This window comes from Neodiprion lecontei, chromosome 3 (genome assembly GCF_021901455.1).
Source record: "Neodiprion lecontei isolate iyNeoLeco1 chromosome 3, iyNeoLeco1.1, whole genome shotgun sequence".
NCBI classification, from domain to species: Eukaryota; Metazoa; Arthropoda; class Insecta; order Hymenoptera; family Diprionidae; genus Neodiprion; species Neodiprion lecontei.
This window is the reverse complement of record NC_060262.1, coordinates 16932742-16958650: the sequence shown is the minus strand read 5'-3', so window position 1 is coordinate 16958650 and position 25909 is coordinate 16932742. Positions and strand designations below refer to the sequence as shown.

Here is a 25909-nt window from a genome sequence, read left to right as displayed (position 1 = left end):
TTACTTCAGTTATTATAATTCTCTTTACAATATATCTTTTCTTCCCGCAGACTCAGTTTGGTCCTTTAACCGATTCATCCGAGCCAAACCCTTATATGAAACAGTCTGCGACTTGGTATTTCGTAAAAAAATTTATGCCAAAAAATTGCTCTCGTATTGCTCTTAATTGCTCTCTATTTTTGAAGTGAAAACTTCTTTAGCACCGTTGGTGAAAACTTCTCAAGCACGGGAGTGAATCGAAACTCGATGAAACGAAATGAAACGACTAACGATGAAACGGAAATGCAAGACTTAACTTAATTAGCGCCGCAGTGATTTGAAACTCGATGAAACGAAATGAAACGACTATCGATGAAACAAGTAATTATTCCACTCCTTATACTGCATTCTCTTCATTCTCTCGCAGTTTAGTTTCTGAAGGTTGCACTTCTATCACGTATGAACTGCATACATGTTTTTTTTATAATTTGTTTTCACGCGGTTTTCTAGAAAATCGAAAAACACGAAAATGGATATCCGGCAGCGGCCAGGTGTTTCACGAATTCTCCAAAATCGTGGAATTTCCGGCAAGTCCGTGCTTCGTATAATTGCTCTTCAAATGTTCTTAATTGCTCCGTCATTTTTGTTATTTGCTCCCTCACGGTTTTGGAAAAAATCCAAAGAAACGTTGCAGGTACCGTGAGTCGGTAACGTTTCCAGTAAAATGGCGCTATATTCAAATATATTTTGGTGCCAAAACACTTGTTCATTGCCTTCGTTATTCCATCTTCACTCAACGTTCCATCAGAACAAGATGAGCTCTAAATTTCTGCTTAATTACTCCTTGTTGCTCTATTATTTTGACAAATTTCTTCTGCACAGTTTTCGAATAAATCAAAAAGAACAAAAAACGAGGTTTTCGCAAGGCGAGCCATGGTCGAATTCGTTTTAATATATCTGTTGGACGAATGAAGACGTGAATAATCCGATAGGTTAGACCGAGGCGAATCGGATCAATGGGTGAATCGGATCAAAATAAGAAATCCGTTAATATTTTGAACAACGCATAGACACAGAAAACAAACGACTGGCGTCTTACGACCCCCTCTCGCCCCGCACCTCCAGCAATCGGTAGTATTTGGTTTCGGCTAGTCCATCAGTGTCAGCGCTTCTCGAGAGTGAGTCCGGGTGTTTGTATGCGTCACAATTTTGGCGCTCATCTAAGGTACGTACTTACGATTTCTTTGCTTTATTCTAAGGATTTGTGTTAAAACTTTGAATTATATGGCTTATCTTGATTGGGTAGAGGTCTATTTTACAAAACATTTCAGTTTTTAAACAAAATATTATAGGTTAATGTGTAAAATATTTATTTCATAAGTCTTTAATATGGGGTTATTTGGATCGCGTCATCGGGGGCGAATTGGGTATTTGCATGATTTTTATATTTCTTAACTTTTAATGTTTTTCGATTCTATAAATTTTTTTAGAATTTTTGAAAAAAAAATATTTTGTTTTTGTTTATAAATATTTAAATAATTTAATAGATAAAAGTGGTCCTAAATCACATAAAAGTCACGTGACATAAAACGGAATGTGATTGGTTTGACGTCATTGTGCTGCTACTGGCGCGTTTATTTGAATCCACAAAGAGTAATGTACAATATTTTCTAGCGCTAAAAAAATTTTAAGTAAGTTTTTTAAACTTTAAGTTTGATACATTGTATAATTAATGTCAGACTTCGGTGAAAATAATTAAAATAGAAATCAATTTTTGTGTGGTGTTTTTTTTTTTTTAACTCACACGGATAATTGTGTGGAGGTTATGATCACGTCAATGTTATTATACTAAGAATGTTAAGCAAGCATTAGTTTGAGTATTTTCACAAGTTGGTACTATACACCAACAAAAATCGTTTTTTAATGACATATTAAATAATTTAATAACTTTAGTTTATAATAAACAGCACTATCAGACGTTCTTTTCATCAATCACAACACAGAGCAACAGCTGATTACACGTACGGCGTGCTTAAGGGAGAACTTGGCGCTAAAAATTTCAAAAAAATTCAGCATCGTGACGTCACATACGCGAGATGGAGCTACTTATTCATTTAAATATTGCCTTTTTTTTATTTATTAAATTATTTAAATACTTATAAACAAAAACAAAATATTTTTTTTTCAAAAATTCTAAAAAAATTTATAGAATCGAAAAACATCAAAAGTTAAGAAATATAAAAATCATACAAATACCCAATTGGATCGCTTTTTTAAAATGATTTATTTCATATTTGAGGTTAATGATGCATTTTTATTTCATTGTAGATGGTTCGCACCTACAAAAGAAAAACAATGATGCTAAGAAAAAACTTAAGACTGACAAAAAATGTGATTTATGTGCTTGTAATTAATATTGATCGCATTATTCATTATATTTAAGTTTTATTAATGATTCCAAAGCTTATAGTGTTAAAAACATTTAATTTAATTAAATGTTATTTATGATCCCATTCGCCCCGAGAATTGGGGCGATTCGGACATTTCTGTCTTTTAAGTTTTTGGTTTATATTTTGGAGAATTTATCGACAATTTAAGTTTTAAAATGTTTATTGCGTAGCTGGATTGTACCGATTACCATTGTGTCAATAAAAGTTACATATATTTCACTTTAGTATGATTTTCATATTCCTAAAAAAAATTGATCCGATTCGCCTCGGTCTACCCTACCTGTTTACAGGTAATAAACGAATGAAAATAATTTTATTTGACATTTCACTTTACTGTATGTGCAACAATATCATTTCCTAAAGCTTCAATCAGCTCCAATCCTCCAAAATGGTTGGACGTAATAGAAATAACCGGAATTGGAAATAAGGTTCCATAATTCAATCGGTACAGTGAGTACAGTCGATAGAGTATGAAAATGCACACGCATTCGATAACGCGTGCATTTCTCGTGAATTATCTGATGGTAAATTAATGTTTTTATATTATGTAATACAATAAAATTTTCCAAACGTTGAGTTTATCACAGACGTGTTTCCCAAACGATTTCGACTTAAATGTGGACAACATTTTTCTTTTGTTTCAATTATACCTGCTAACTACATGCTCGATAGATTTTTATTAATAACGAATACAGTATCATTTCCTAAACTATAAAACTACATTCCTAAACTTGTCCAAACAATTCCCAAATGACTGCATTGATAAAAAATCAAGATAGTTTTATTTGCCTGCCAACTATACGGAGCCACTACCGTTTCCTATAAATAATATCACCACTTGTCAAAGCGCTCTCTCGACTCGTGCCCCCAGACTTGCTAACTTGTTCACCGTTCAGTCCTGTGGCATAATTCTTTTGCTCGCCTGCATTTAAAATTCTGTTACTACGTTTTAAAAACTCCCATTTCATATAACGTTACTTTTGGATCGTGCCTCAGGTCCCACCTGTAGACTCTTGACCTTACCTGGTCTGTTGGTACTTTGTCATTCGCGTATAACGCTCCGAGTTCAAAAGCCGTCGTAGAAATTCTGATGAAATATTCTTTGTCACGAACTTAAAACAATTCATTTTGTTTCGAACATTAGTTCTGGCCGAACAACTGTCAATCTCTCCATCCCAACTTTTAAGTAATTATCCAATATATATTATTTGTAAACGGTTTATTAACAGAAGAAACACTTTATAATATATTTTCAGTAATTGTAGATTAAATGATTTGCTCTCAAAACCTTGTTTCCTCCACGTCATCATGGAAACAGAGCAACACCCAGCGGAGATCTACATTCCAAAAGGTAAGTGGTCATAATTAATAATTTTATATTAGGACTTAATCCCGGTTATTTGAAACGAACGATTAAACTGTGTCGTCCAGTGCATTTTAATGCTTAATCAATTTTTGGCGACCCAAAACTACTGACTGCACAGTGCGTCTAACTGGGTGCTTTCCATTTTCATGACTTTTTTGTCGACTCGTGTCAACTCGTGTCGACTCTCGAAAACGAATAAATGGAACATCACACATTCGCGCGAGAGTTGATGCGCACGACACAGTAAGGTTAGAATGTGAAAAGCGTGGTTTCAACAAATTTAAGCTTTGCGGTGAGTAAATAAAAATGTAAAAATAAGTTGATTATATATTTAAAGTTCTGTGTATTATAATTAAATGAAGCAAACATGATATATACTACATAAATAATTACAATATGAATGAATCCATAGAATAACGTATTCATATTAATCATGCTCATTTCTTAAGAGCTAAAATATGTTTTTGCAATTTATAATTGTATGTTATTTCAAAATTAAATATTACTGATTTTATTAGATGGAAGAGGCTCTATTAGCTATCCTGATGAGTGAATCCAGTAGTAGTAGTAGCGGCAGCAATAATAGCAGCAGCAGCAGTTCAGATTCTTCAAGCGATGATGGACGTGAACGACAGTGTGTGCGAAATTTTCTCGAAACAGTTCATGCTAAAAGCAATGAGGAGTTTAAGGAAGATTTCAGATTGGAGCAACCAATTGTTAACATATTATTAGGTAATTATGTACACATATTTCACCATGGTAGTTGTATACTGATATTTTTAAAGGATAAAGCTAATACATATACGTCAATATATTTGCAGAAAGTTTAGAAGAAATAGTGGATTCATTCCAACCCATACCTTTGGAAAGGAAAAGAAACCTGCTGAATTGTGTTTATTAATGACACTTTGGTTTCTCGGCAACAAAGAGTCACATAGGTTACTGTCAAATCTCTTTGATATTTCATTTTCATCTGTATTTCGCATAGTGCGAAGTCATTAATTGGCTCATGGAAATAACCTTGTGAGAATATCTGAGAGATTTGAAAATGTAGCAGGTATTCGTGGTTGTATTGGCGCAATAGATGATTCTCATATTCATATTAATAAGCCAGAAGGAAATGGTTGGGTATATTTCAACAGGAGACAACATTATTCTATTCTACTGCAAGCTGTGGTTCACTGTGATCTAAAATTCACGAATTTATATTGCGGGGACCTGGGCTCTTTTCACGATGCCAGAATGAAGAAGATCCGATCTATTTGTAGCAGCCGAACAGAATCGCGAAAGAATTTTTTCTAACAATAGCTTTTTATTAGGCGATAAAGGATATAATGGTGTAGCACAAACGTGGCTGGTTTGTCCTTTTCGGGACAACGGAAATTTAACAGTTCAAGAAGATGAGTTCAACACGAAAATTTCTCAAACACGTGTAGTAGTCGAACGAGCCTTCGGCATTCACAAGGGCCGTTTTCGTTTATTGCAAATGATGCCACTTCGAGATATTCAATTTATGATACACATTGTTGTCGCATGTTGCGTATTGCACAATATTTGTTTTATTAACGGAGATAATGGGGAAGGTTTCTTCAATGACGAACTTGATCAACAATGGAATGACATATCAGATAATGAAGATGTAAATGAGGACTGGGATGTTCCACAAAGAGACCCAAGAAATCTTCGGGGATACTTGTTCAACAATATGTTTCCAGAAAATCTGTAATAGGAAATTGAGAGTTGGAATCCAACGATATTCCGATGACTTGATTTACTAATATATAAATGTAAGCAATAGATGTATAATTCAAAATTTTTTCCGCTAAATATTTGACGGAACTTATTTTTCCAAAATTATCATATGAACCCCACTTCATCTTCATGAAATTGTATATTATATAAATTTAAGCAATAGATGTATAATTTTAAATGTATATGCTAAAGATATGATGCTGCATATCTGTAAGTTATAGTAGGGGTATGAATTGAGTAGATTTTGTATCAAAAGTTTTTTTTTTCTTTTGTTTTTGGGCAGAAACAATAATATCATCTTAGGGTTTAAGTACATAAAAACTGGATTGATAAAACTATAAGTATTAAGTACAAGTATGAAACTATAGATATTAAAATACTATAAGTCGATAACAAAACCATAAAATATATTTAAAGTCTTGAAGGAGTTGACCGTTTTAATCAATAAAGCACTCTAACTTATAACAGTCTTGTTTTGATCAAGAATACAATAACAGTATATGTTCATAACTATGAGTATTAACTACAAGCATGAAACTATTGGTATTAAAACACTATAAACTCTGTAACAAAACTATGAAATACATTCAGTCTTGAAAGAGTTAACCGCTTTAATATATAAAGCACTCTGACGTATAAAAGTATTTTTTTGGTCCAAAATACTTTTTAGAAGAGTCGACTTGTGTCGCTAACACGCGGCGACACAAATTAAATGGAAAGCACTTTAGGCGACACAAGTCGACTTGTGTTAGTAAATGGAAAGTACCCACTGTATTTTTGTCAACGAATCCCAATGACTAACTGGACTAACTTCTGGAATTTTTGGAAACTGCTACCTGCTGTGACGTCGGAACGGTACCTAGTGGAAATCTCCAGATGTTAGACACCGGAAACATTCACACACAGCTACAGCCAGACTCACATCAGTAGTTTGGGTCACCAATTACCGATTAAGTATTGAAATACACCGGACAACGGGCATTCTGTCGCTCTAGTCGAACGAACCGAAGAGGGAGAAATTGTTGGATAAAAGATTTAATTTGGCTTACCTTTTTGAGAGTATTCTGGATGCGATGACTTGTAGATTGGTGAGAGGTTTTAGTGGAATAACTGACTTTAATATTTGGATATTTTGACTAACTTGGTTTATTTTATAAGTTTGATATTTAAAAGTCACAAACGCAGAGTTACACAGTGTAAGATCTTAGACTTAGTAAAAATGGAGTTGAAGCTCGCTGAACTTTTGGGCAGAGTAACGTTGTATGAAAGTTTTAATGCAAAAGGCTAAAGGATTTTACCGCGAGACTGTACCGGAACTAGATGACGAATCTGGAGGTAGAAACACAAGAGGACGATCGAGTGATCGGTCGCCGTTTTTATAGGGGTCGATCGTTGCGCAGAACGATCCCCCTCTCTAGTTTTTTGGTCGCCTTTGCGCACCTCCCCTCTTTTCTAGGAATTCTAATTAGGGCACGACATCTTCGCCGCATGCACGCCTGTGATCTTAGTTCTTTAGCTATTACTATATTGTAGGTTTTTACGTATGGTATATCGCTGCGTGCGGTGGTGTAGGTGCGTGGACTTGGTTCCGTAGTTCTCCGAACTGCGTGAGCTTTTCGTTGTGTCGCCAGCCCCCTTTGTGGCGCCAGCCCTCTTTCTGGCGCCCCTCAGCCACTTAACTACCTGTCTGCCTCTTAATGTTTTTGCTATCTTGCTCGTTACAAAGCCCATATTTCATTTTGGTTACCTGTCGTTTGTTAGTTTTATAGTTATATCTATATAGAATTGTATATGTATTATAGTCGACTACTGTCGTTGTTAGTTTTATAGTTGTATCTATATAGAATTGCATATGTATTAAAGTCGACTACTGTCGTTGTTAACCTGGAGTACAATAGCAATTGTTTATGAACATAGTTTGTTATTTGTTTAACATTATTAGAATCACGCTGCTGCGAATATCTTTAGTTGTTTGTGTTATAACTATCTTAACAGATTTAGAGTACTTAGTAATTTGATGATTCATAGCTTTAGAGCAGGTTTACATGTGTGCTTTTGTATATGATTCCCTTCTGTAGTTGTTAATTCTTATATTGATATAAATCGGCTTGGAAGCTTCTAGAACGTTTTCGTTTCGTCGGTAAGTTTCCTAATGTATTTTCTAGGTAAGGCTCTGTATGGCTCCACATTGGAGATCTGCATTGCCTTCAAAACGTTGCGCGTGTTGCCTACAATACGGCGTTGCGGAAGAAGGTATAGTTCATGCTGGGTAATTAGCATTCACGGTTTGATGGTTTTGCAGTCTCTGGTTTTATGGGTTATTGCAGCAGTGCTATCTTTACATTATATTGGTTATGCATTTATCTATGGTTTTACAGTCTTCTATACTCCAGGCTATATAGTAAAGCGTATGTTGCTTATAGTATAGCTCTCACCTCCGAATGCACAAATGGCATTGTTGAGTGCTATATAATAATTGGGTATAATTGTGTTAGTTAATTATAGTATTAATGTGATAGTGATATATAATAACGCATAATAGTATTATAGTTCTCTGTGGTACGAAGATCTCGTAACATGGTTTTAAGCCTTGGCTAGTGAATTTCATAGTTATTTCCATCTAGGGATATTCCAAATAGTTAGACAGTTGTTTTAATTTCTTATGGTTACAAGATTCTCGTACTTCGAGTTTGGTTAGTTGATAAAAGTAACATGCAGTAATAATAGTCGATAAAACATACGGACGTTCCGGTCGGATGTTACACTGCCGTCACCCATCATCTTTTCTTATCATGTATATATACGTAAGAGCAGAGTTAGTCGCGAACTTGGCAGAAAAGAGATAAAAGATTGCTGACAACGCTGAGATCTAATTTGGAAACGCACTGTTAGGGTGCTATTGCATGAGCAGTAAAAAGCAGCAGCAGCAGTTTTCCCCTATCACTTCTGACGCAAGTTTCTGTTGCTCGCAGTTCAGTAGGTTTGTTCGTGCTAGTTACACTTTCTACACTTTCGAGGGGAGTGTACACTTGCGCGTTCGTTTTAGCGGACGTGACGTCGGATGGCGCTGTTCGTTTTACAAATGTCACTAGACTTTCGTTACACTTTGGCCATGTTCGTAAATTTACTGCCAGTACTAAAAATTCCCTAGGACAGAGACAGAGCTGTCCATGAACTCGGCAGTGCAAAAGAGATAAAAGATTGCTGACAGTACTGTCAGTCAATTTTCGAACACGGCCTTTGTGTACACTTTTTACACTCGGTCGAGACCAAGTGTAAAAAGTGTAAAAAGTGTGAATGGTTCAATTACCATGAATGCTACAGGTTTTTCCACCACGTTAGTGAACTGTGATGCGATATATACCTTAAAACTCACGAGTGACAACAAACCCATAACCTCACTACAAATCAGAACAAAGCAGTACAGTATTTTACTTAAAAAACAACGTTCAATTTGATAACGGTGTACTTAAAACATAAGGTATGAAAGATTTCGTCAACAAATTCCAAAAATGTTTTATCTTATATATTAATTTGTTGTATTAATCAGTGTTTCGAGGAAAAAAACGACTGTACGTAACGTGCGCCATTTTCTTGTCCCCACTTTTCTGCACCTTCTACACTATTGCGTTCGCGCTATCCTAACTACACTCGAGAAGCCGACGTACACTCCCCAGCAATCCCTAGTACACTACCCTAGTTCTTTTTACACTCGCGAGTGTAGAGTGTAGCTAGCACGAACAAACGTAGTTTTTCGAGCGACAAGCCATAAGGTGCTGCTGACCTGGCATGTCCTATATATATTTCGTGACGTCAGAAGCGGGGAAATCGCCCGCACAAATCCTGATAAAACGGGGGTAGGAATCTGACTGGGAAAATTTTTAAAATATAGCTTGAATAAAATTGTACGTCTGTATCTCAGTCACTACTATCGCAGATCACTGATAACGTCTAATAAAAATAATGATGAACTCAATAAAATCACGTCGCGTCAAACATGGCCGATCGGGCTAGCGACTTGTTGAATATTCACCGTTTGTACGATATCAGAATTTCTATCACTTTTGCCAGGGAGATACCGACGTACAAAAACACACACGTAATCCGGGAAAACCTATAGCACCAGTCAGTTTTCTGTAAATATGGCACGATTTGTGCGGGCGATTTTCAGGTGACAGGCGCCCGTCTGATGCACGAGAAGTCTGTAATTTAGTTCAACGTTGAACCTCCAGAAGCGCTGTAGTCGACCGAAGCGGTACCAGATGGTAAAACGACATGGTAATACGCACACGTCCTATGTTTCTGCTAAAGCAACAATCTGCAGTGCCGACGAGAGCATAGGCTTTTAGGTGGATACGAAAAAATGTACAACTCACTCAGAATAACCGCTAGATTTTGAAATTCGTGCACATCATAAGGCATCGTTTGGAAATTGTCACATCAGTTCACAATCGCGGTAACTATTCGTAATCGCACGTAGCCCGACTGTATGTGAACGAGGCATTCCATGCGAAACCGACCAACCCGTGACCCCGACCAATTTCGATTCTATCGAAAATTTTACACTTTCTTGTACCTGCCAAAAGCAGTCTTTCTGAAATATTTTAGATGTTTGTCTCAACCCATCCAAACATCTTAAATTTATCAAAATTTCGCACAATTTTTTTTTTATATGCTCCTGGCTTTTCCAAAACCCGGTATTAAAATAACATACTGTTTCTTTTCTCGTTTTGAGTCGTAGTTCCGCAAAAAAATTATTCTTTTTCATTTTATTGAAGGGTTTTGGGGCATTCTACATCGAGTACGCACCACTTAAATCTGCCTTTTTTCATCGATTTGATAGAAAATCATTAACAAAAACGAAAATACCTATCCATTAATTCCTGTTCGTCAAAAAGGCAGATATAAATGGCGAATAATTGACATAGAATGCCCCATATACGCTCCGGATATCCTCATCTAATAGTAGCATCGATGTCCGCAAAATTGTCATACTTACAGATTATTGACCGAAAGATTAGATGCGGCAGTAAAATTAATACCGAAATTGCAGAAAACACGCAAGTATAGGCGTGAGGGTTTAGGGTTGAGATAAAAAATTGTGCTCTTGAACAGACCATTATTTATTTATTTATAGCAAATTTAGGGGGGGGGGGCCGGTTGACAATCGTCCAAACCTGTTTTAAAGATTACCCTATTATATACATGAAATTGTTTCTGAACCGGATGTGTTTAACAATAGTAGAAATACATCCCGCAAAAAATCAATGTCACTGTACATACATACATTTACCGCATACAATGGTTCAAGATTCGTTGCAAATATTTTACAGGGCCGATCCTTGTTAAAACTCTGATGAATATTTGCTTGCCAATTTTTTCTGCTTTTAATTCTCAACAAATAAGGATTTCATACTTTATTTGCTTCGTTTCATTTGTCAATTACGCCTAGTTCTGAATGATGCTACCAAAATTTTTTTTTACATCAGACGAATTACCTGAAAGTTACTCATTAGGTGGAAATCGTTATAAAACTACATACCGTGACTTCTCGTAGATGGTATACGCTACGGATAAGCTAGCGAGTTTTGGGTTGGTTTCTGCATCGTATACGGCCTACGAAAAGTCAGGGTATGTGTTACTGCTGTACATCAAAGTCCGGCACAATCCTATAATATTTCACAGAAATTTGGAACTCTCGTAAGAATCAACTTCTTCGGATTCCAAGTACTATCCCTCACGCGCCACTGTCCCCACTATCCGCGCGGCCGTTACTTCTGCGTTTCCTCGCGTACCGTCCACATCCACTTTTCGCGGCGAACGAAGTAAACGCGAGTGTTTTGGTAATTTGCCGTGTCACAAGTTCTAATCACGTACAAATTTTCACGCGGCCAGTGTGTATACATATATTTGTCACAAACAAAAATAATCTTGTGAGTGCAACAATGGATAAGTTACGTCCCACGGCTGAACCGAAAAAAGGTTAAATTTGACGCGCCGACGAACGAATCGTTCGTTGCGATGGTAAGTGTTTTATACTGCAAATTTCTGTTATGCAATTATAGATATCATTTACAAGAATCCTGCCAAATCTGCACTTGCTATGCAGGGTGATTCGTAATTCACAGCAAATACTTGACAGGGCGAATCCTTGTCAAAATTGGACTCGAAAGTTCCTAAGAAATTTTTCGGAAAAACGCCTTTTTTCATTCAAAGAAAAGGAAATTTAATTTTTTCGGATTTCTGTTTCGATCAACCTTTTAATTTCTTGGGCATCGTCAGAATTGATATCGAAATTCCCCGGTTAATTTGTAAATAATTTTGTACGAAAGTTTTTTTCTCACAGCTGTCTCGCAGAGGTCACTGGGAGTGTAAATTCAAAATAGCGACCAAATCATGCTTATGCGTATATTCGAAAAATGGTTTTTTAGGTTAAAATGGTTTTTCTTGAATAACTCGGCCGGTTTTGATTTTACAGAAAAACCGTAGGAACAAAAGTTGTATAAATTTTAATTCCCTACAAGTTTAGTTCTTACAGTTTTTCTTCTAGGATCAAGATTTTTGGAATTAAACCTGAAAAAAGCGACAAATTCGAAATATTACCATTATCTCGTTTATTTTCAACTTTGGCATAAATTAATAGCAACAAACTTGTTGAGAATCAAATTCTGAACAACTTCGGTTCCCACCTTTTTTTCCAAAAATCGATATTTTAGGAATTCAACCCGAAAAGGAAGGATTCTCCGTCAACTCGGCCACTTTTTTTTCGACCATCTCAGATCTGCCACATAATTGGTTACATCAAAGTACTACTAAAAGGTACTCTGCGTGAATTTTTTCAGATTTTTCAATTCATTATTTGAGAAATTGCCGTTTTTTTTTCAAATGAATATACACTACCGTTCATAAGTATGGAAAAACTCGCCCCAGAGTGTTCTCACTGTACCCATGATGCTCATTGTATTTCTACGAAAATGTATACCGTTGAGGAGTGGGGAGGGACTTCCAGCATTTTCATAGTACAGAAAAAAAATGTAGGAATCAAATCGTCTTGTTTACGTTTGCTTCGAAAGAGTGGCGTTCGAAAGATCGTGGTTTTGTTGACATTTGTTTCGATCGTCGTTCTGTTATACATTTTTCAAAATATTGAGTAACCAAATTGTATACGTGTTTCAAATTTTCTTTTCTCTGTTCTCTTCATATATAATCATTTTGATATTTCGTTAGGAGTGTGCAGAACATAAGAATTGCTGAATGCTTCGTTGCGAATACCACAATTTTATCGGAGCCTAGATTCGAATGCTCGGAGAGTTCAATTATTATAATCGTACGGTAATTTTCTTTTCCGATAATTGGAGAAATTTACACGTGTTGACATATACCCTAAGTACGATGCAAATATGCGAGAAGTTTCAAATCTTAAGGAAAATAAATATTACGACTGTTATTATTTCATCATGTAAACCATACAAAGTCAGTTGGGACGAAATTTAGGTTCTTGAGTCAGAAATATTATTCTGACAATATGTGAGCATAAAAAGTCAAAACCTATTTCTACGATTTTTTTTCCGGAAGCGCCGAGTCATTCAATTTTGTTGCAAAATGAGCGCGCAGCAAACTTGAAGAATCAATATCTCATCTCCGGTTCTACTTAACGTAGAAAAATTATTCACAGCACATTCGCGAGCAGAGAGGATAAGCTTTCGTAGAAAACTTTGGTTTATCCGGAAACATTGAACATTGTAATTGTTATTAACGAACGAATTGTTTAATGATACCATTTTTTGGCGAGGCTTCTACCATTTTATACATTCTGTAAAAAATCTTTCCGATTACAAATAATCCGTCGGGTTTGACGAGGAATTTCCCATTCATATTCATTCCGAATGACCGTACATTAGATATCTGCTATCGGTAGTAAAATATTGAACACGGTGAAATTTAGAGTGATTCGTAAAAAATGAATATCTTAATTTCGAAAGAATTATCTCAACTTTTCGGATTATTCAAGATGATCAAAATTTTTAATCACACTATTCCATTTCATCAGATTCGACCATTCACTTTTAACATTTTTGGGTATAGTGAGATGGCGCCGACACATGGTTGTAAGAGAACAGAAGAGGACCCATGTATTTGTATGTGTCCTTATAAGATAAGGAGGGGAGGGTACGAATTCTCTGCCAAAGTATATTTTTATCGACAAGTACTAATCATGTTATGGATTCTGCATTGAAAAAGCGAAACAACCAAATGAACACGCTTATATTTTACAGGATAAGCCGTCGTAACCGTTGGACGGACGCAATGTCACATGCCGCGAGGATATCTTCATGGAGTGGTGAACTATGTTCAAATTACATTACTTCGCAAAGGATGTTAGAAACTCCCATCAACCGGGAGAAGGAACTGTTTCGCACAACCCGCAGCTTCATAGTTACCTCGAATCTCAGATACTATTTCCTTGCATTTAATATTTCAGAGGGTATAAAAATAATCCTCAACGTCGATGTCAACAATTGTTTCATATATCCATAGTAACATGAATAAAGTGTTCCAATATTATGTATAATCATTTTTTGAAACCCTTTTCACTAGTAAAATAGCTTCGAACATAAAATTATTTCATTGTTGTCAGTAGAGTTGTGTGTAACAAGTGATGTACAATTTCAGAATGATTCCGAAACAGTAATACCCCGAAGTTACGCTATGGGTCGTTCCGGCATTCACGGCGTAAGTCGAAAAAAACGTAAGTCGGGGTGCACGTTTTATACAACTGTATAATGTACATATATATATATATATATATATATGTATAAATACTCACCAGAGATAATCATGTATATACCTCATAGAAAACCTCTGAAGAAGAATGAAAAATACTCTTTATTTTGGAAATGCAAAATGTTCGAGCACAGTCGTCTGCCGACACAAAGATTTTTTTTTCTCGCGCACAGTCACTATCCGTAGACTGAGCGAATAATCGAATACAATGTAATGCACTGACGGAAAATAAACATGACCATTCAAGTTTGCGACAAGGAGAAGCGGAGTTGGGCGGGGGGGGGGGGGGGGGGGGGGCGACCGATGGCGTAACTTCATAAAACGAGACCACAACGATTCGTACCCGTTTTGTTTCAATCGTATTTTTCGAACATATTTCCAAATATTTACAAATGGTGAATGGTGATATTTATGAAATCATTTTGAAAATACTTCGTGCTGTGTAAAATTAATATTGCGCGATATGTTTTAATGTATATGGGACATTCTTTTACAACCAAACACCTTTGTGACCGACACATTTTTGATTCAGCTGAAATTTTTTTTGACGAGTTCTATACCGAAAAAATAGGGATACGTATTCGAGGATTTTTTATTTCACATATTTCGTAAAATAGAGGGGATCGAAAATTTGATAATTTGGTGTTTTTTGGCTTGGAAGACTCACTTTCAAAAATTCATAACGCCGGTTCTATTTGAGCTGGAAAGTTCGTTTTTTTCATCTCAAAGCTAATTAAATGAATTTTATTACAACAATTCTTTCATTAACGATTATTCCGATGTTTATACTGTTATAAACAATTAATATGTTCCGATCGATTTTTAAAAATTGGCTCAACCTCGTAGCGAGTTCTTAGCACAACCATCGTATTCTACGTCAAATTTTTTATCCATAACGTATTTTGAATTGATGGAGAATACGATGGTCGTGCTGAGAACTCGCTACGAGGTGAAGGCAATTGCTAAAAATCGATTTAAACATATTAATTATTTATAACAATATAAATTTCGGAATAATCGTAAATGAAACAATTGTTGCATTAAAATTCATTTTATAAGCTTTGGGTTCAAAAAACGAACTTTTCAGCTCAAACTGAACCGGCGTTATGAATTTTTGAAAGTGAGTCTTCCAAGCCAAAAAACACCAAATTATCAAATTTTCGATCCCCTCTATGTTACGAAATATGTAAAATAAAAAAATCCTCGAATACGTATCCCTATTTTTTCGATATAGAACCCGTGAAAAAATTTTAAGCTACATCAAAATTGTGTCGGTCGATTTTTATCTAAATCTCTCCGATTCGTCAAAGAATGTCCCATATTCAAGGGTGTTTCACGGAACAATAAATTGAATTTGCTATATTCAGCGTAAAACTATCAAAATAATCAGTTCGGTCGTGATGCAATCGCTACACACATGACGTCATCATTTGCATGCAAAATTCGGGTCAATCCTGTTGGTATGGTTACCGACTCAGATTCAGGCCTCTTACCGACCGTGTTTTGTCTAATATTGTGTTGCGCTACTCCCCGGTGGAGAGTACCACCTTCGAATGGTTTGGAACCGAGGAAACTTACGCAGAGGGCGCTTCGTTCGATTACAACTTTCAGATCCAGGTCAGCGGCACCATAAGATCACAAGAAGCCACGATCTACTTCATGAGCAGCGCTGCTGCTGCGTAAACTTACCAGACTGATGCTAGTGAAAACTTGTAAGTTACTAAACCACTGCTGCTTTTTACTGCTCATGAAATAGCACCCTTAAGCAACGGCGGCTGGGTGGAGCTGATAATGCTGATGGCCGTGACTTATGGTTTGTTACCGTGGTTTGTATGGATAACCAAAATGGAAGCGAACGTACTTGAGGTTATACAACAATGACAGATTTAATTCAAATCCAGTTTTATTTCCCTTAAAAGAACCGCGCATAGCACTATAGTGTATTAAAAATTGAGCATCTGCCCTATTTCTGACATATCGAGCGACATGAGTAAGATGTATTCAACAACTAACCTTTCTGATAAGGAGTTGAAAGAACAGGGGAACCGCTTGTTCAATTTGCACAAATATGAGGATGCAGCCAGTTGTTATACAAAAGCAATCGTAGGTATTGTTCGATGACTAAAAGCAAGAGATATTGGATTATTATATCACGTGTACGTATTTTCGTACGCCTTCATATTTAGAAGGATCCCACACACACCAGCTGATGATAACTATATATGACTAACTTTTGATGAACTGGTGTTCATAGCATTGATATAATAATACAATTGGAGAAAAAATTATTATTCCGTTGCTCTAGAATTGTCTAACATTAGATATATCATAATGAAGCGGAACGTGTTCATATTTTGCAAATTTAGCTACCATAAAATCATTCTGATCATAAGAGTGATTTTTTGTTCAGGGTTTTATTTTAATGTTGCAAACTTGAACCTTGTGACTTTTGAATACATGTGCAGTTTTGTATTAGTGGAATAACCTGATTTAGGATCAAGTGGATGACGAAGTTCTTATGCCACAGTTAATTGTGCGCTTTGTGCTGCGTGATGTGCAGAGGATTCTTCCAAAACATAGAGGTGTACAATAGTCACCACAAATGCTAACATTTTATCGTGACCATTGGTTCAGTTTTCGACTGGAGTCTCCACCTGAATGAAGGTTCACATCAGTGCTCAAAGACAATTATTCACTATATTTTGTTATAGATCAAAAATCCAACTCAAGCTACATATTTCACAAATCGTGCCTTGTGCCACCTCAAACTCAAACGATGGGACTCGTCCTGTCAAGACTGTCGAAGAGCTCTTGATATAGATCCCTGTCTAGTCAAGGGTCATTTTTTCCTAGGCCAAGCACTTCTTGAACTGGAACTATTTGACGAAGCTGTCAAGCATCTTCAGAGAGGTAACAGCTCATATTCGTTTTCAAAATTATGTACCCTAAGAATATTTAAATTATGATTGTTGAATTGAAGACTAAGCACAATTGACTAGCGTGTAAATGAACTCTTGAGCCATGCGTAATTTTTATCTCTAAAGATTCATGACTGTTACACAGAAATCGACCTATTATACATGTAGGTAATTGTACATCCCGAATCTTGCACAGTAAATTAACTTGCAGAGTCAATTAGCTATTCGGAAGCCTGTTTACTGAAACTATTTTAAAAAACTTAATCTCATAATAAATATTCCGTTCAGTACCTTCATCCTCCTTATAAAAACTGAAAAAAAAAATTACTGCAATCCTTTTTTTACGGCAATGTGTTCTGGTTGTGTCAACCCTTTGATGTACAAGATTTCCTTGTACGCTAGCCCGAGTTATATATTCCTACTGTACTTTTCTTTCCTCAGTTTTCAGTCGATTTTTTTTGAGCCTTATCATTATGTTTGCTAGATATGTCTACCTGATGTTTGGGATGTTTGCTATTTTCTGTAGATCTTGGACCACTTACAGATGGTCAATGGCTTATTTTTTACACAATTTCCCAGACTGTTGTTCGATATTATATCATAGGTTGTATGAGTCCATAATAAAGTTACTTCATCATATCATTTGCAATCTTGATTATGGTCGTGTAGTGATCCGTGGTCATCGTCTGCAATACCAACGAAGATCGAGTCACATAGAAGCGTACGGCTTATGGGCCGCTTGAAGCAAAACTTTCCACGACTCGTAAATCCGTAAGATGGCTCTACCGTCGGTCGACAGTAGAGAGTTAGCACGATCACCCCAACTCGCCAGTCGGAGCCAACACACCGACACTGTTCGCATTAGTATAGAGCGCTGTACGTGAGCCACACAAGCAAAGGCGCCACTAGCGACACCTAGCTGTTGGGGGGATAGCTCGTCCGAGCACCCCAACTTTTCTTGCTTCAAATAGCCTGCAGGCCGTACGCTTCTATGGGACTCAATCTTCGTTGGTAATACTGCTGCTGTTATTTCTTTGGTATTGTCTCTTTTAACATACAGGGTGAGTCAGTTAAAACGGCCAGAATGGGAGGAGCTCAGTTGACGGATCAGGCCATACCCCTTAGCGAATCTGGAGCGAGTCAATTGAAATACCGAGAATGGGAGGAGCTTTGTTGACGGATTAGGCCATAGCCCGCGTGTTGATATCAAAGTAAAGTTTGCAGTCTGCGTACAGGTATTCAGTGGTAATACGAAATAAAGTCACGATATGACACCAAGTGAGGGAATAAACTCTTATTATGATCCGTCACTTGTTGTCATATCGTTACTTTATTTCGTATTACCACTGAATATCTGTACGCAGACTGCAAACTTTACTTTGATATCAACACGCGGGCTACGGCCTAATCCGTCAACAAAGCTCCTCCCATTCTCGGTGTTTCAATTGATTCGCTCCAAATTGGCTAAGAGGTACGGCCTGATCCGTCAACTGAGCTCCTCCCATTCTGGCCGTTTTAACTGACTCACCCTGTATATGTGATCTATACATGTACTGCTTGTTTCAGTCTCGTGTATTGGTGTAATAACCGCTGATGTGTATCCATGCTCAAGCACCATGTTTCAGTAATCTTCCTTCCTTCCCAGATCTCGCTGTTTTTGCAGATTTATATGTCTGCTAGCTGGTGGCTCAAGGCTACAAAAAATTGAGAAAATCTGAATAAATTCATGTAGTTTAAAGAATCCTCGGTCAGTCAGCGATGTTCTGGGACACCTACTGAATATGTAAAAATGATGAGTAGCGTGCAAAATCTTAGGAAAAGCTGAAAATTTGTATACTGGTGTATTGAAGCATTAGGGATACACATCCACTTGTTAGTCACTCTAATTCCGGGACCCGACCTATTCAGTCAGCATTTTGATGATGCCCGAAAATAGGCTACACCCTAGGTAGCATGCATACAGGTTACAGTGCAAGGCATGGAACATGCTCACATTCCCCCGGGCGTTTATCCAAAGTAATTTAATACTTACAGAAGCAGCATAAGTAGTTTGGTGTAACAAGCGGTATTAGTAATAACGGTCAATAAATATATAAAGAATTTTAAGAATATTGAAAATCCATTTATCAATTTAAAAACCATTCAAGGCGGCTGCGATACATTTACACCTCTCTCTCTCTCTTTAATTCTTTCTCTTTAAACAACGGTACCGATTTTATTGAACGATAACCAAAAAACGAGATATCTTATAATTGTTATAGAAATAATATGCATTTTGTGTGAATAGAGTTTAGATTAACTGCAGTAGAACCAGACTGTTTGAAGTAGTAGAACTTACATTGACTGCTCTTTATAACCACCAACGTTTAGGTTACTTCGTCTCATTCGTTATAATTTTGTGAGTAAGATTTTGTTCATTTAATGTCTTGTAGATAACACTGTACTAAAAATAAATATTACAAGGAAATCTTACAACACGAATACCTGGCACGTTGTCTGCTTTCGCGCATCATCAAAATGCTGACTGACTAAGCCCTATCCTGGCATCAAACGAACTAGCTAGTGTATGTGCATGCGTGATGTTTCAATACACCAGTATACCAATTTTCAGCCTCTCCTCGGATTTTGCACTGGACCGATCATTTTTGCATATTCACTAGATAACATGGTCAGGTATCCTATAATCTCGCTAACTGACTAAGGATTGTTAACATATACACCGAGATTCAGCTGCATACATATTTTCAAATTTTCTCAATTTTTTTTGTAGCTCTGATTCACCAGCTCTCCGACTACTACATATTGACGATGTTTGTGTTGACATTCTTTGCCTGGATTGCTTTGGCAATGTTGCAAATTACTCTTCTCAAGTTGTAATTTAGCGACTGGTATACTGACTATTTTGATCTCGTTATTTTTTATACATTTTACTTTAGCAATGAGCATCTGGCATCTTTTTGTTGTTTATAAATGTCACTTCTTAAGCTTTGTGATCATTGGTTAAAAAATTTTATTTGCGTTACCATAATCTGTTATTTTCTACAGGAAATAATCAATTTTGTCACAATAAAATTTCATGGTGGATTCTTTTATAGCATTAAGCGAGATCTTCATCACTTTGTTTTCGTTGATGCCTACAATGACAGCTTCTTCTATTTGCTGCACACTATCTAGGCTTTTGATCATTTGTACCATGTATGCTTTATTATTTTCGAGTTAATATTGCCTCTTCCAACGCCTTGTCTGGTGCGCTTGTCAGTGTCACTGTCATTTTCTCAGTCTCTGAGCATATTTCTCTTACATCATTGACCTACATATGTTTTATACTTTTATACTTGTCTCACTGTACTTGAGTTCTTTTCCAATGTACGTGATATGATGCAGTTTTTTGCATTGTCCTGTACATAAGATATATTCTTGAATAATTTGTACCTCATGTTAGTTATTGGTTTCTGCTTACAATTCGAATCTGGATGACTACTCTCAGACTAGTTTATTGAGTGCCTTTGTAATTTTAAAAGTGATGTACAAAACATCCGCCCAAGGTACTGGATGCTCGGCTCAAGAGTAGGAGGTGCCTCACATTATGTAACTATTTTCCATTTAAATAATTTATAAAACAAGTGGTTAATCTCACTGACTTAGACAGGTCAAACTCAGAATTCCTCACTCACGATCAGATATGTTTTGAGCTTATAAAACATCAAACGAAATTTTTATTTCAATTTTTTTATTCCAATTTATTTTATTCTCTCTCTCACACACACTCACACACGCATACGTACGCACGCACACTCTTCATCAATCCAAAAATGAATCATTTTGTCAATCAATTTAAATTCGAAAAATTGGTGATTTCGAAAAATTAACGACGGAGCCAGGAATCGAACCTGGCGTCTAGAGATGCTTGACCGGAGCCTTACTCCACTAGACCACCTAGCCGCCCTGACTCTGTTGTCGTTAATTTCTCTCATCACCAGTGAGTTCGAATTTGTTTTCCTGTGCCCGGTAATTCATTAGATGTTGAAACGCGGAGATCTAGTAAAAACTGTATTTTTCATTTTTGAGTTTATTATAACTTAGGAAAAGATAAGTAGGAAGTTGAAAATACATACTTATTCCAGTTTCTTGTTTATAAATAATCGTAAGTACGCTATTAAATGGATATAATTGTGTAGATAATTATATTATCCTCAAAAATGGTAGTAGCTTTCTAAATTCTCGCTTCTTTTCAAATTATGAATTTTACTTATCATTAAACCAATTTCGAAAATCAATTTACTGATTGAAGTGGGACAAAGTTACGCTGTACATGTGGTATTTTCACTAAAATACTTAAAATTTGCATAAATATTGCACGTGAAAAAATTCTGTTTTGAAGCACACAATGTTGCAATAATGGTATGATATTATAATGTTGTAGTTTCTTTTAAGTTTCAGTTTTATTACATTAAAAAATATCAATTAACAACTGATTCATTGTTAATACAAAAAAGATATTCAACAGCGTGTGGTCCAACGGCGTGGATCAGATCCCGAAATTTATTTGTCCGATTGACTTCAAATTTGGTCAGTTCCACGATTATAACATTTTCTGTAAAATGACCGATTGGACTTACAAAATGTTCATTCATTTGTTACTAACAAACTATTGAGGTCGTTTTTATTGTCGAAAACCAAAATTTTTTTTCACTGGGTCACCATGTTGTTCCCATTTTCCAATTTCTTACACAATATTTGGTCATTCTACAGTTTTATTGCTTTTCTAAAAGTACATCGTCGGTTTTTTTGATTTCTGATCACTGTAACAGCTACAATAGTCCATGCTGTTGGACCACACCGAGGCCAAATATGTTTTTTTTTTGTATTAACAATAAATCCATTTTCAATTCATATATTTCGATAAAAAACACTGAAACTCTGTAAGACCTTGTACTATCTGTGTGTAAAAATCCGACCTTGTCCTTCTAACACCGCTGTCAACAAAATGTTGAAAATTTACGTATTTTTTAGACCAAATCCTTACGTTGTGTCTTAATATATTAAAATGTTGATAACTAAGCAAAAAGGAATTACTTCACATGGAAGTACTACATGAGTGTCCAATAATTTGGGAGATATATTTTTCATTTCAAAAGTCAATTATACGTTTTTATGTTAACTCTGTATACATTGTTTCGTAACTTCATTCTACAGTGGTTATTTTTCTGTATTGTTTGACATTTGAGTCTGTGCCAGAAACTGTTTTTTTTTTAAATTCCTTAGCAGTTCACATTTTTGGAATCATTTGCACCTTGCATTTCAGACTTATAAAAATCTATTAAAAGTTTTATTTGTATCAGAATATTTGACTGCAATGATGATTTTGGTTCATCTTACATCCTGTTCGGCCTTAGGGTATGCATCCAAAACGGGAGAGGATAATACTCATGCAAACTCACTACCTCGAAAATATTCTTCTAATTTTTATACTTTGAGTAACATTTTATAATTAGCCAAATTATCTGAAATTTGTTGTAGGTACGCGATTTATCACATCGTTAAAAGTCAAAGAGTTAAGGATCAGATTCGCCACTGCAAGTGTTGGCAGTCAGTTACTTATGAGGTTGAAGTTAGTAACAGTACTACACAATGCATGATTAGCAAAAATCGTTACCTCGCACATTCAGGATTGTTTGCAATTCAATAAATTATAATAAACAAAACACATTGATATTTTGAAAAGCCGACTTTTTGAAAGTCATTCTAAAATTCTTACTAGGACAATTTTTTCCCAGATTTTTCTTTTCGTTAACGTAACTAACTTTAGCCTCTCAGTTACTTTCCCCATTCACCTTTCAGCACATATACATACTTTATCATAGTAACAAGAATATCAGGTATGACAATACGGGGTCCAAATATGAAGTTGAAACTAGCAGTCAGAGTTAGCAGCGAAACGTGTTCAACTTTTTGGAAATAGAAAAATATAGTTTAGTCTTATACTCATAAATCTGTGAAAATATTGGGGGTTCAAGGTATTTTAAAAAATTTTGATTTTCGGACTTCACTACTTTATTCGAGTGAACATTAGAACGTTTGGCTGCTAATTTCAGCTGCCAGCTTCAGCCTCGTGGTCCAAATTCGACTCGGTTTATGCATCCCACATGACTGAGCCAATAGCTGGATATGCTATGAGTTTTGCTATCTTTAGAACGATGCGTGTGCCTTATTCAAGCAATCAGAGTACAGCTTATGTTCAGATTGAACATCGTAACCTGCCATAGTCATCCGAATACTATTTATTTTGACGTTTTAGATGGTCGTGGCGGGATACAGTGCTCAACCTGAAATGAAAGCTGTAACTTCGGTTGCTTGAATAAGGTGCACGGCATGATCCGTAGAGAGTATTACCGATTATCACGGACTCATGACACGTGACTCCGTGCTCATAAAGATGCGACCCGTTTACCTTTTGGCAAATAGCGCAAGTTACGAGAATTAGTAACTTATAGCACGCAACTCAGTGCATGTAAATATGCTATGTGTATGCTATGATTTTTAAAAACGTTGGCTACATTCTTGCTCAACAATTTGACCGCTCACTGGCCGGATCGATGACATGCGCAATGGCTCACCTGGTATTCTTTCCACGATGATACTTCACACCATTGTAGAAATGCTAAGGCTAACATCAATTGTTGTGTCATGTTTAGCGGTGGATCTAGCCAAAGAACAAAAGTTGAATTATGGAGATGATGTGACAGCTATGCTGAGGCAGGCAAGAAAACGGCGTTTTCAATTGCGGGAAGAACAAAGGGTGGCGCAAGATATTGAACTGCAATCTTACCTTAATCAATTGATCATCCAGGATGCCGACCGGAACATTGCTAGTCTTGAGGCCAACGATAGTGAAGGCACAGAGAATGAGGAAGAAACAGATAGAACAGGAACGACGAAAGAACAGGTTGAAGAGTATCGGGACAACTGTATTGCTCACCTGAACGATTTATTCGCCAAAGTGGATGAACGACGAAGAGTTAGTATCGCTATAAAATTGCTTACTTTTTATCAGTATAATGATTCACATAGTAGTGATTGTATGTTCCACATATGAAATGTTATTACGAGCATGCAATAGTCCTTTACCAGCCTTTTAAGTACAGTTTTTCGTTTCATTGATAAACGAATGAACGGAATCGATCTAAACCAGAACTGTAAATTACTGAGGTGGAATGGAATGATGGAAAGTATCTCACTTAGTAAAAATAGAGCAATACCGCCTGAAATCGGCCAAGAAGTTATGGAGAGATAGAATGATATAGAGCACACTATATATAGGATTCCCTATCTTCGGTTTCCTCCTTGTTTAAATCTTCGTACCCCCATTCTTTTATGCCTGAACATGAGTGTCGAATATCGTCAAACTTTGGACCCCCCCCCCAAATTTATTTTTAATTGATTGCATGATTAAAAGTTCGGCATCGACTATTGCATGCCCTTAAGAGCTGGAATGATGATATATCAAATATTAGTCTTGCAATGTTTTCGACCTTGGGTATTTTTTTTTCTTGCAACTGCTTGCGAGTTTGTTTATAACATTCCTTTTAAAAAAATAAATTGAAAAAATATTTCGACATATTTTGTTTGAATCTGGCCTTCTTGTGAAGATCCTGAGTGGTATACTCTCAGGATATTTCCTCATGCAACATTACATATTTGTTTTGAACAAAAATAAATTTTGACCTGCCTACCCTCAGATCTCTTCGATTTTTTGTTACTTTTGAGATTTTATTATTTTATATTTATTTTAATTCATTTTCACCGTGTAATATTTTCAGATTATTTTTAAGTTCGTGTATTGAAACAAATGTTGCACTTGCATTAGTCGATAAAGTCACACTGATTGTTGGGAAACAGGTGCGGGAAGTACCAGACTACCTCTGTGGCAAGATCAGTTTCGAAATCCTTCAGGAACCAGTAATAACGCCGAGTGGTATCACCTATGAACGAAAAGATATCGAGGAGCATTTGCAGAGGGTGGGTCATTTTGATCCTGTGACGCGAGTTCGCCTGACCCAAGATCAGCTCATACCCAACCTATCCATGAAGGAAGTTGTTGATGCATTTCTTCAAGAAAATGAATGGGCACTGGATTACTAAGTGTCGTGCAAGATCTAACAAATATTCACGGACCTGTAATATCATTATTCTATAATATATCACTGTAATTACCAGCTGTACTATACTACAAGTTGTACTATAGCACAAGTATACGGAACTCTCTAATCCAAAGGTGTTTCATATAATATATGTTTATACTATTATAAGAATTTATTACATAGATCATAGGCTATATTTTTTTTGCTCATTCCAGCAAATTCAATGCTGTGATTGCTATTATTCAAATCTTCACAAATCATACTAATCGAATTTGTAATAATTACGTACCTTTTATATTTCGACGTGTGACACATTTTATATCCTCCAGTATGTTTTCAACAGCTTTGAATTGCTACAAGTTTCGCAGAAAATTGAGCATAGCCCCTTATCAATGCATAATTAACAGCACTGAAGATGACTACGGCTTTGTGTAATGCACTTATACCAACATGTGACCATCAGGTGGTCTTTAATTGGGGTTGGTGGGGAAATTTTGATCACAACAACTTCCAAACCTT

At 36.2% G+C, this 25909-nt stretch overlaps 1 protein-coding gene and 2 long non-coding RNA genes across 6 annotated transcripts in view; all 3 read left to right on the top strand.

The window, feature by feature from the left end:
- The window catches only part of LOC124293599, a 40112-nt gene that overhangs the window by 6454 nt on the left and 7749 nt on the right, over nt 1–25909 (top strand). The gene's annotated exons all lie outside the window — the stretch shown is intronic.
- Nucleotides 107–6098, top strand: LOC124293602. Its single transcript, XR_006903479.1, has 7 exons — nt 107–360; nt 972–1204; nt 2308–3615; nt 3695–3780; nt 3914–4087; nt 4314–4527; nt 4617–6098. It is a non-coding gene; the product is annotated as an uncharacterized LOC124293602 (long non-coding RNA).
- Nucleotides 16070–25523, top strand: LOC107216519 (E3 ubiquitin-protein ligase CHIP). 4 transcript variants are annotated; one of them, XM_015653734.2, is made up of 4 exons: nt 16070–16144; nt 17043–17241; nt 23945–24267; nt 25149–25523. In XM_015653734.2, exons 1-4 carry the CDS (start codon nt 16142–16144, stop codon nt 25389–25391), a joined length of 768 nt encoding a protein of 255 aa, XP_015509220.1. In that variant the 5' UTR covers nt 16070–16141; the 3' UTR covers nt 25392–25523. The 4 variants fall into 4 exon arrangements, with proteins under 4 accessions (XP_015509220.1, XP_046590948.1, XP_015509219.1 ...); XM_046734992.1 differs by lacking the exon at nt 16070–16144 and adding an exon at nt 16162–16197; XM_015653733.2 differs by lacking the exon at nt 16070–16144 and adding an exon at nt 16164–16434.